At 31.4% G+C, this 11,375-nt stretch overlaps 1 protein-coding gene across 1 annotated transcript in view; it reads right to left on the bottom strand.

The window, feature by feature from the left end:
• Positions 1-1,585: 1,585 nt before the first annotated feature.
• LOC123008435 (diacylglycerol lipase-alpha) overlaps positions 1,586-11,375 on the bottom strand; it is a 48,360-nt gene continuing 38,570 nt past the window's right edge. Inside the window, exons 9-10 of the mRNA XM_044404230.1 lie at positions 8,930-9,721; positions 1,586-2,292 (exon numbers count right to left, since the gene is read on the bottom strand). Of these exons, the coding sequence (XP_044260165.1) occupies positions 1,798-2,292; positions 8,930-9,721 (1,287 nt within the window). The 3' untranslated portion in view covers positions 1,586-1,797. The remainder of the gene's footprint in view (positions 2,293-8,929; positions 9,722-11,375) is intronic.

The raw sequence follows: 11,375 nt of genomic DNA, 5'->3' as shown, positions 1-11,375 counted from the left end.
AATTCACTGTTACCTACAGTAATTAATTGTTTATCTGAGTTATTAACGTAAATTGGAAGTATGCATTAATTTATGCTTATCGTAAATGAGGTTATGCCATTTTTGTACTTCTGCAACTGTTAAAGCAATTTTCGAACTTCATAATAAGAAATAATTGTTAAAATAACAAAAAAAACTGCAAAAAAAGGTAAAAAGAGTTAAAATTTGTGCTACTACCGGTAGGATTTCAACATGAAATAAACATATTTGTTGTTTTAACAATTTTTGACATAGACAGAAGTATTTGAGTTGGGGTTATTCTGATGTTTTTAATGAGGAAATTTAAGTCTTGTTTTATTTAATTTTGCATTAATTTCATTTAGAAATACTTCTGTTAGTACTTGTGATGGTAATAGTTTTCAATAATAATATTCTAGGAATATTATAATACATTATAGCCCTTGGTCCATAATGAAAATGATTATTGACTACTAGGAAAGAAAAACAACTTCACAACCTCTCGACAAACTAAATAATGGTACCCTTTACAGCTAGTAGTGAAAAATTAGTACATTACAAACGAGGTGGTAAATATGGCATTACCCCGAGTGCTTATGTATACGATCGAGAGGTGCCAGCCTCGAGATCGGATAAAACACAAGGGGTAATGCCATTACCACCGAGGTTTGTTAGCTATTTTATTCAAAATCACACCATTTTTAGTCAAAAATGTGAATAAAATAAAATTTTAACAAAGTTGAGGTGCAAACGTGGTAGGCCATCCAAATTGCGTTTGATTTTTGACATTTCAGAAATGTCGAAAACCAAAATATTGACATGTGAAAAAAATTGACATGTGTGAATATTAAAACTGTTGAAATGGTGACTACTAATACTCCCCCAGAAGTAAGAAAAACTGCTACAGAAGCACTTGAATACTAATTTAGCAAAATATTATGCACATGGAGGTAGTATTTACTATACTATAACTATAATAGGTCCATGATTATGCATAACTTGACAGCTTGAAAGAAAAAATTCCCGGTATTTTCTAATCTTACTGTTGGCAAATCTGCATTTTACCGCCCAAGAGATAAAATAATATTACTGGTCATGAGATTTATGATGTGTTTCCCAACTTTTAAAACGTTAGTAATCGGCATATTACATTAGTAGTTGTGAATAAAAACACTTATGTGCTTCCGTCAGTCGTAAATTTTTCTTTAATTTGAAACATCATTCTACAAATTGTAAATAACGTTGAACATGATTTTCTTTAACGCAAAATTTGAACAATTATTTGCAAAACCGTGTATATTACCATTGTTACTTTACTAATAAGCAGGTAGTTCTCTAAGTTGGTGTGTTTTCTTTAAACTTTATATTTTGATTAAATGACTTTTAAAAATTATTCAGTTTACTATTGCGATAAGATATACGTGTGCTATCCAGTTAAATTCTGTGAAAAATGCTCTTTTTAAAGAAGTTCTACTGACTTAAAATTATCTTAAAAATTATAATATTATAGTATAAAATTGAAAAAAATTATACAAAATTATACAATTATACAAATTGTACAACTGTGCATACTTAAGCAAAGTTTCAAAGGATTTTCTGGTATAAAACGTTTTTAAATTGTGCAATCGTTTCTGAACATTTTGGCCACTTTGTGTGAATAAACACAAGCATAAATTATTGACAATAGACAAATTTTCACTAGTGATGATAAGAAAAGCAATTTCTGACAATCTTACCTTAAAATAAATTGAATTTAAGAATCCTGGCCTAAATAAAAACACCATAAAACAAATACAGGCACTACACGCTACTCTCTCCTTTAATAGTCATTTCAAGAGGATAAACATATTTTTTCCGTCTAACAAAACTAGGAGACGTCCTCTCACTGTTAATATTAAGTCCGCTTAAGAGAGGCAAAGCCTCAGTTCGAGAAAAGCACTCTTCTTCGCTGTTACGTCTTTTCACACACAAAATAGTTTTGGGAACTGGCGTATCAGGAATTATCCGAGGGGAGGTGACACGAGTTTCGCCACTTTTGTGTTTGCGGCCTTTGAATAGGTGCCAGTGTTTGCGAGGTGAGCTGTAATCGGTCGAAACCATGCTACTGTCGATATTGATGACCTGTGGGTTGAATGTGACGTTCTTGGTATCGGATGGGGTGCGACAAACGCTACCGGAATCGACACTGTTGGGTTTAGAAGTTTCGGCGCTTCGACTGACAAATTGGAGGGAACGATGCTCTTCGTCTAAATTCAGATCGATGGCAAAGTTGGAGATGATGTCGGGATCGATGTCCTGTATAAAATAGTTTTATTGGTTTTTTGTTTAAAAGTATGGAATTTAAAAGAAGAGATTGAAAAGTGAAAAAAAAATGTTTCCATAAAAACATTGAAATATGTATTTGTATTTTCTAAGATAGGTATGCAACTTGGATTTTGGAGGTTGGATTTTCTAAGTAGGTACCTCATTTCTAAGTCAATTTAATAATTGTAACAATGTTTGCCAATTAAAAATAAAGAAACTCTAACTCTGTTGCTAACTGTAAATACATACAGGGTGTCAATTTTAAAACTTGCAATTGGCAATATCTCTGGAACTAAAAAAGTTATTGAAAATGACTCAAAACCGTTTCGGTGGTTCCTAGGGGGAATCAAAATGACATGATAAGTGACGCCCCTCCACCCACCCTTAAAGCCACAGCCCCCCAAGTTGAAAATTTTAAATGGCACAACCCTACTTGTGATACATCGTTGGAAAGCTCATAACAAGCGCTTTTCAAAAATATCAACAACAGCCTATTTGATAAAGCCATTTTCCAATTATTCAAAAAAAAAACTTTACATTTTCCATTTTTCTTTAATAAAAGAAAAATTATTGTTATTTACAAAATACACAACCAAAAAGATGATTTCAACCCAATAGAGTGCGTTTCATGTTTTGTGTCTGTTTTTTTTTTGTCTTTTGAGTCTTATCAAAGCTGCCAAAGCAGCCTGGGTTTTGTATCGCTATGCTGATTTTGATTACATTGATGTATCTGTCTTTGTAAATTCGTACTTTCCATTTATCAACTGTTCCTGTCAACGATATTGTAAACTATAACTAGTTAACAATGGTTTATAGTACAGCAGAGCGTCTTGAATTAATACTTATTTATGGTTCTGAAAATCGTTGTGCTCTGCTAACGGCTGCAGTCTTTAATAACAAATATCCAGGAAAACATGTCAGTCATGCGTACGTCCAGGAGTTAGTCGCCAAATTTGAGGAAACAGGATCTGTTAATAATAAAAAAAGAAGGCAACCAAGACTACTCACTGAGGAAACTCAAACTGAAGTGCTTGGACAATATGCCATGAATCCAACAATGTCGACTCGTCAGGCAGCTAGGGAAACTGGATTATCACACGAATCAGTACGAAAGGTGTTAAAACTTCATAAATTTCATCCCTATAAAATGCAAGTTCTCCAAGAACTTAGCAAACAACGGAAATCATTTCCAACATCTAATATAGCACTTAATGAAAATTAATCACTTACACATTGTTGCATTTTATTTTTTAATTATTCAGAAACGACTTCATCACATTACTATGTTTTAGGTGAAAGCATTTTGAAAGCGTTTTAGGAAAGCATTTTTTAAGAGCTTTTAAACATTTCAAGTGTTTCTTTTTGAGTAATTAAAAACGGCTTTAACAAATAGGCATAGCGGTGCACAAACCAGGCTGTTTTGCCAGCTTTGAAAAGATTCAAAAGACAAAAAAATCATACACAAAACATGAAACACAGTCTATTGGGATGAAATCATCTTTTTGGTTGCATATTTTGTAAATAACAACAATTTTTCTTTTATTACATCGAATAATTTTATAATAAAAAATAAAAATGTAAAGTCTTTATTTTTGAATAATTGGAAAACGGTTTTACCAAATTGGCTGTTGTTAACATTTTTAAAAAGCATTTGTTATGAGCTTTCCAACGATGTATCACAAGTAGGGTAGTGCCATTTAAAATTTCCAACTTGGGGGGCTGTGGCTTCAAGGGTAGGTGGAGGGGCGTCAGTCACCATGTCATTTTGATTCCCCCTAGGAACCACCGAAACGGTTTTGAGTAATTCTCAATAGCTTTTTTGGTCCTAGAGATATTGCCGATTGCAAGTTTTAAAATTGACACCCTGTATGTATTTTCCTCTTTCTTTACAAAAAAAACAAAATTTCTGTTACTGTTTTACGCGCTATTAGTGTGATGTCAATAAGCTAAACACCTTTGAACCTTTGAAGCTAAACAAATAAAAGTTTATTTCTTGAATCCTGGACGTGTAGGGAGATTGTTTCTAAGGAAATAGTTGCTATGAAAAATGTGTGTCGTTTCGTAATGGATTTAACAATTGTAGTCAACATTTTTGTAATTTAATCTGTTCTAACCTCACCCTTTGTGTACTTCAAAGTATGTTGACAGTGTTGCCAGAATGTTGCAAACGACAGATATCAAATGGAGTGTATAGGTAGTACGAAAACAAAACAAAATAAAAAGTATTAACATTCACACAAAGTGTATTTGGCTGAGAATTAAATTATTATTTGTTCACAAGTAAATATAAATATCTAGTAAAAAAATCTAGTATTAATTTGGTACTATAGTATCACAACTGGCAACACTGTATGTTTAGCTTCAGTACAGTCTCGTCTGTGACGTCACGACTAATAGCGTGTATTGCAATTTGTTGAAGGGCTGAAACTGTGTTTTGAAAATCGTCAAAATTTGGACAAGAAAAGTTAATATATTTTAGTTTCTTTTAGTTCCTTTCTTTAATTTTGATTCTCAGATATTACCCCAGTAGCTGTATGACTATTAAAATTCCCCGTGAACGTATCTGAACAATGCCACGTTACTTTTCGTTAAATACAGGATGTTTCAGAACTCGTACTCCAGAGAAAAATTGCAAGTAAGATAAGATACAGTCAATCGATTTGAAAATGTCGTGTCCATGAAATGAGCCGCTGGGCTTGCTGTCGCTCTTCCGACCGCAAACATCCCCAATAAAATCATTTCGCATCTAAAATTAAAGATTCTTTACCTAAGAACATTTGCAACGAAATGTGAAGTTTCGTATCTACTAGAATTTTAATATTTTATTATAATTGATTGTTAGTTACATATTGTTTCAAAGATAAAACAATCTATTAAATCAAATGCTTTAGATATAGTAAAATTCTCATTAGTAAACTACACAAAAAAATTTAATTATTATTATAATTTAATTTTACTCGCATTGTTATGGTTAATCTAACATTGTTTAATTTTTTTCTGTGTTTTGTGCCTCTGCTTTGGCTTCTGCGTTCTGCCTCAAAAAAGTCTTCATTTTAATATTCAAAAAGACAATTAATTAATTATTTATTATTATTTTTTATTAATGTAGGCTGTTCCAGCTAAACCCCACTTTAGAAGTATTAAAAGTTTAAACAATGATATTTTGTTTATAGCCATAATCGGTTTTGCTCAGTGAAAATATTTCAAGACGGCGGCACTTCCGGTTACACCGTTGCGTTTTTGGATTATTCTAGTAATTTTCAGCGAGTTTTTATGTGTCCTCCTTAAACTTAAGTTTAACCGTTTTCGAAATATTTAAAGTTTTTTTAAATTATTTTAAATTTGCACCTTTCTATTCAAAAATCAATGACTCTACCATTTTTAATTATTTTAGAATCGTGTTTGGGCCTATAAAAGAGAAAGGCTAGATCTTGTCTTTGGTGAATTCATAATTGCAAAAATAATTAACAAACAAAATTTAAGGTTGCGTTTGGGAAACTTCAAATATCCTTAACTCAATTTTTCTAAATAAAACACCCCCAATTTTTTCTTGAAAAATACCAGGGTTATCGATTTTTGAATAGGGAGGTCCAAATCCAAAACAAATCAATATACTATTAGGAGACTCTTTCCTATAAATAATGTACTTTTTTTACTTTGGCTCACTAACAAGCTATTACTTTTGATTGTTTATTTAAATACATTGATTGTTTATTTAAATACATTTAAATACATTAACTCAAGCATTTTCAAATCATCGACAAAATTAGTCAATTTTTTAATAATCTGTAGTGCTACTCGTATTTAATAATCTTAAAAACGCGAGTAAAATTAAATTATAATACTTAATTATTAAATTTATTTTTTTCGTGCAGTTTTCTAATGACCATTATAACAGCATAACTAACAACCAATTATAATAAAATAATAAAATTTTAGTGAATACAAAACTTCACATTTCGTTGCCAATCTTATGTAAAAAATCTTCAATTTTACGATGCGGAATGATTTATTGGGGATGGTTGCGGCCAGAGAGAGACAGCAAGCCCAGCGGTTCGTTTTATAAACACGACATTTTCAAATCGACTGATTGTACATACCTACCAGGCCGCGAGTTCTAAAACAGTCTGAATGGGTGCGCCAGGACTCCCGTCCCAGAGAAGGTAAGACACCAGAAACGTAAGACACCAGAAACGTAAGACACCAGAAACATAGAAAAAATGTTAAAAAAATTCTTTTCTAAAAAAATTTTGAAGTTATGAGAGTTTAAATTTTGCACTTTGACTCTATTTATTTCTGTTGGAAAAAAATTCCAAGTTTTTTTTTGCTACAGGTTATTAGAAGAGGCTTTTATTGTCAAAATTTTTGAACTTTTACTAAATAATTATTAAAAAACATATACAAGATCATCAGTATCACTAAATAGACATAAAAAATGTCAAATGTCAAAAAATAAATGTCAAAATTTTTTGACAGATATTTTTTTAATAATAATAAGAATATTTTTTCATGTTCCTGGTATCTCATCTTACTTGAAATTTTTCTCTGGAGCGCGAGTTCTGATACAACCTATATGTATGACCAAAAACCACCTTATTTGGTAACATTTTTTATTTACTAGAATAGCTTTGAACGCTCGCATATTTGTCTTCAAATGTTGTTTTACATTTTATGATACCTACTTGTACCCAAAGAAGTAAGCAAGTAAAACTTCTGCAGAAGTAAAGACATCAAATTGTGACAAATTTGCAAAACACGTGTAGGTATGTTAAGATTAAACTTTCATAATTGCTAGTGTTATAAATTGAAATCAAGGTTGCAATAAATAAAAACAATTTTGAAAGGACCTGTTACTTATCTCATATTTTTTAAATTACGAGCAACTAATTTTTCAAATAAATTAATACTTTCTATTTGGGAGAGCAAATAATAATTTTCAAAGTAATATTTTTTGCTGGCATGTAAAATAGCAAGTTAATATTGCATTTTCTATTCAAAGAGTATGTATAAAAAAATTATATAAAACCAGTTCATTACAGTATATTTAAAAAAACAATTATTGTACATACAACTGATATTTTTTTATTGTAAGCTATTTTTTATATTTTTAATTCAACCACGAGTGATACACTCACTTTTGAATATTTTAACAAAAAGAAAATATAGTTTTGTTTCAATTCAAACACTTTTTTAAAGCAAAATGAATTAAAAGTTTTAACATAGAAACCTAAGCCGTATCCTGATATAATAAGCATTTCTAACTTAATTAAGAAAGTAGTCGGTCAACAATAATATGCATATGCTGACATTGAAGTTGTTCTACTCTATTCATGTTTCTATTAATAATAATGAATGAATGAATGAATCAATTATTCCGATAATAATTATAAACGTATTTTCGAAATAAGTTCAATAAAAGTTATTTTAACCAGTGACAGATCTTAAGAACAACAAAATTGTTATATATTCTTTTTGTTAAATCGATGTTTTTTTGAGGTATTTTGGTATTGTGCCCCCTGAAAGTAGACGAGCCGTTTAGTTCACCTAAAAGCAATGGTCGTGAATTTGGGAGTTTTTTACCGGGTCTCAGCTGACAATTTTTATTGAAGTTTTAAATCTGATCGGTGTTGTTTTGTGATAAAATTTTATAATATTTGGTCAAATGGTGCCGAAGTTATTACAAAAAAACAACAATTTTTCATACTCAAATTCCGAGGGCTGTAGAATTCTTATCAGTAGAGATAGGACACGAGTTATCATTTATATTCACATTATTTTATTGGCCTTTTTTAAGGGTTAGATAAGGTTTCATATTTATTTTAATTTTTTTTTCTCACCCTACACAGGGTGAGAAAAATTTCAAGTAAGATAAAATACCAAAAACAACAAGAAATGTTTAAAAAATTCTATCTGTCAAAAAATTTTGACATTTATTTTTTGACATTTGACATTTTTTTTGTTTATTTAATGATAATGAAGATCTTGTATATGTTTTTTATAATTATTTAGTAAAGGTACAAAAAATTTTGCGAAAAATAACATTAAACAAAGTTACAATTTAAAATACAGCTTTCTTGTTTCCTCTTCTAATAACTTGTAGCAAAAAAAACTTGGAAAATTATTTTTGCAATAGAAATAAATAGAGTCAAAGTGCAAAATTTAAACTCTCATAACTTCGAAATTTTTATAGATAGATTTTTTTTAAATTTTTTCCATGTTCTTGGTATCTTACCTTACATGGCGTTTTTCTCTGGGACGCGAGTTCTGGCGCACCATATATGTATACTAAGTGACATAGAAAACAGAACACTTAGTATTTATAAATATATCGCAATAATTTTTTGTATATTTGTTTAGTATATAGTTGAGACAAGAAACGATTAAATTTTCACCCAAATCAGTTCATTGGTTCTTGTTTTATAACATTTTACTTCTTAAAATACGATAAACTATGGTAGACTGTTTTAGTTGCAGAAAACACACGATTATCGTACAGTAAATTTTCTAGTGTTTTTTTTTTGAACTGAATAAAATGTCCTTGACGAGTTCTACACGTGGTTAAAATTATTGCACTTCTTTCAAAGACACGTTGTATAAATGTATAAATTTAAAAAAACATATTGCTTACCTGTGGGGTGGACGGAGATTGGACAGTTTTGCTCGTCTTTGGATTATCATCAAACATGTCAAAATGTGTTTCCAAAAAGCCCGAATTATTGTTAAAAAAATCTTTGCATCCAGCACTCGCCAAAACATTATCTAAAATATCTTCGGCTGATTGAAACTCGTCACTTTCACAACATTTTATTTCCGGATCATTACATTTACTCGAAGCGGCTGATTCATAACTGAGATTACTGCTGGAATTTGTGGCCGGACTGTCGCTATTCGAACACCTCAAAAAAACTTCCGCTTTTTGGAAATTCCTTACGTTTCGAATATCATCAGCACAAGTGCTTAAACTGCCGATGATTTTCGGTGTTCGTCGCATAATTTTCGGGGTGTTGATCTCACAAATCGTTGTTTGGGTGACCAAAACACTGGCTCTAGAACTAATACTGGAAACCTCCGACAGACTCTCAGGACTGGCCAACGGTGCCAGTCCGAACCAGTCGTCGTGAATTAAGTCCAGTTTCAAGGCAGGACTTGGTGTTTGTCTCTTGAGCGTCAAACTTAAACTTTTCGTTATAGGGAATATGGGTGAGGGTTGGCTCCTAGTTGAGTAGTAGCCGTTAGTGACGGAAGAGGCATTGCTAGGAGCACTACTTGGACTCTGTAATGATGTGAAACTTGTTTCCAGATACACTCGATGTGGGGGAGTGGGACTGAGACCAGAAAGGAGACCATCCTCCTCCCAGCATTTTTGGGGATTGCTCGAAGAGGAGCGTTGAGGTTTTCTCGGGCCAAGTGTCGTTACAACCTGAAAGGATTCAAAACTCCTTAAACAAGTTATTTGAATAATTTTAGCATGCAGTAGAGGATTTTTTTTACAAATGTCCTCGTTTTACATTTAATTAAAATAAAGACATGCAGAGACGTGCACGCCATCTGCATCCAAACACTCACTTTGACACATGCTTGAAACATTCAAAGCTTGTTTTTATAGTTAGATTAGCATATTTTTTTTTTCTACATTGCATTATCTGTCTGTTCCACTTTTAATATCTTTTGCACAAGAACTAACATTTTATTCTTTCCAAGATTATCTTGCAATGACAGAATTTTGAATTATTGTTGAAGTAAATTTTATGTTTTATACCGGGTGGGGCATCAGTTACGCGCACTTGATAAATCGCGACTTCAAATTAATTAAAACTGGCGATATTTCATATACCTAACTAGTTATTGATAGGCTATAATTTGAGAATTTTTCTATTTTTTTTGGATAATAAATGAGTCCGTAACAGTTTTGTGTGTTTTATGAATACTTTCTGTTAATTTACCTATAAAGTTTTTACACTAAATGAATCTGTACCTGTCAGCGCATCAAACTTTGATATCACAATTTCAAATTTTGACTTGGTTAGTCAAATAATGGCTTTTTAGTTAAACACAAACCAGACCCGTGATTTATGACAAAATGGTATACTTTGCCAACAAAAGAATCATTTACTGGTAGCCGACCGCTTTAAAGGGTCTTTTTGTTGTAAACCTTGGAATCTTAGCCCAATTGCAGTTCCCCATTGTCACCTAAATTTACGATGGCACAAGTAGCAGGTCATAAATAAAAATGATTTTCAAAGTTAAGATGGGAAATTGCGTTTAATTCAAAATCTAATTGGTATTTTTTTCTCTGATTTTGTAAACAATTGTAGGAAGTGAATCTGCGTAGGTCAGTATAAAAATTAAAATTAAACTTTTTGGGAGAAAATTCCTTTTTATTTTTTTTTGGCTTTGTTTGTGAATGAAAAATTTCCAAAAAATTAGAGAATGTACCTTACTAATGCCCAGGTAAGTGTGAAAAAATTCAACAATTTTATTTAATTAGAAGTGGGGATTTTTTTTCTGCGCGTAACCGATGCCTCTCCCGGTAGATGTAGATTTATAGGTTTACAAAATACGGGATGTTCAACATAATTTTACGAGGCCTGCGCCTGCAAGATGCAATCAATAATACCTATTCCAATACGAACTCGATTACAAATTTTGAAAAATGGGATAATCTTCTCTAGTTTGTTCACCCTTTCAATAATTACAACGTTTTTAGTTGGTTAGTGATTAAGGTAAAGTCTGTTTTTTTTAATGGAATTGTCAAACAGTCTTAACGTTGGTACCCCTAACAAATTCATACATGGTAATTTTAATAAAGGAAGTTGGCAGTTCCGAATTTTGAATTAATTAAAAAGCAAAAAAATCGTCCAAAAAAATTTAGAAATGAAGACACAAAAACGGGGACAAACTGGGTACCACGAACAGTTTTTGGAAATTTGAAGACGAAAGGTGTGTAAGCGGAAGTCAGAAAAAGACCACCGCTAAAATTTATAAGCGATTTGTAATGCAGGGTTGCTAAACATTTTCTAATTTTTAGTGAGAAATTGATGAGAATACAACATAAACATCAAAGAGAAAGAACG

Source organism: Tribolium madens, unplaced genomic scaffold (genome assembly GCF_015345945.1).
Source record: "Tribolium madens isolate multiple individuals breed KSU strain unplaced genomic scaffold, Tmad_KSU_1.1 Scaffold_71;HRSCAF=194;Tcas5.2_LG6, whole genome shotgun sequence".
Classification (NCBI taxonomy): domain Eukaryota; kingdom Metazoa; phylum Arthropoda; class Insecta; order Coleoptera; family Tenebrionidae; genus Tribolium; species Tribolium madens.
Note: the sequence above shows the minus strand (reverse complement) of the source record. Positions and strands in the feature narration are given on the sequence as shown.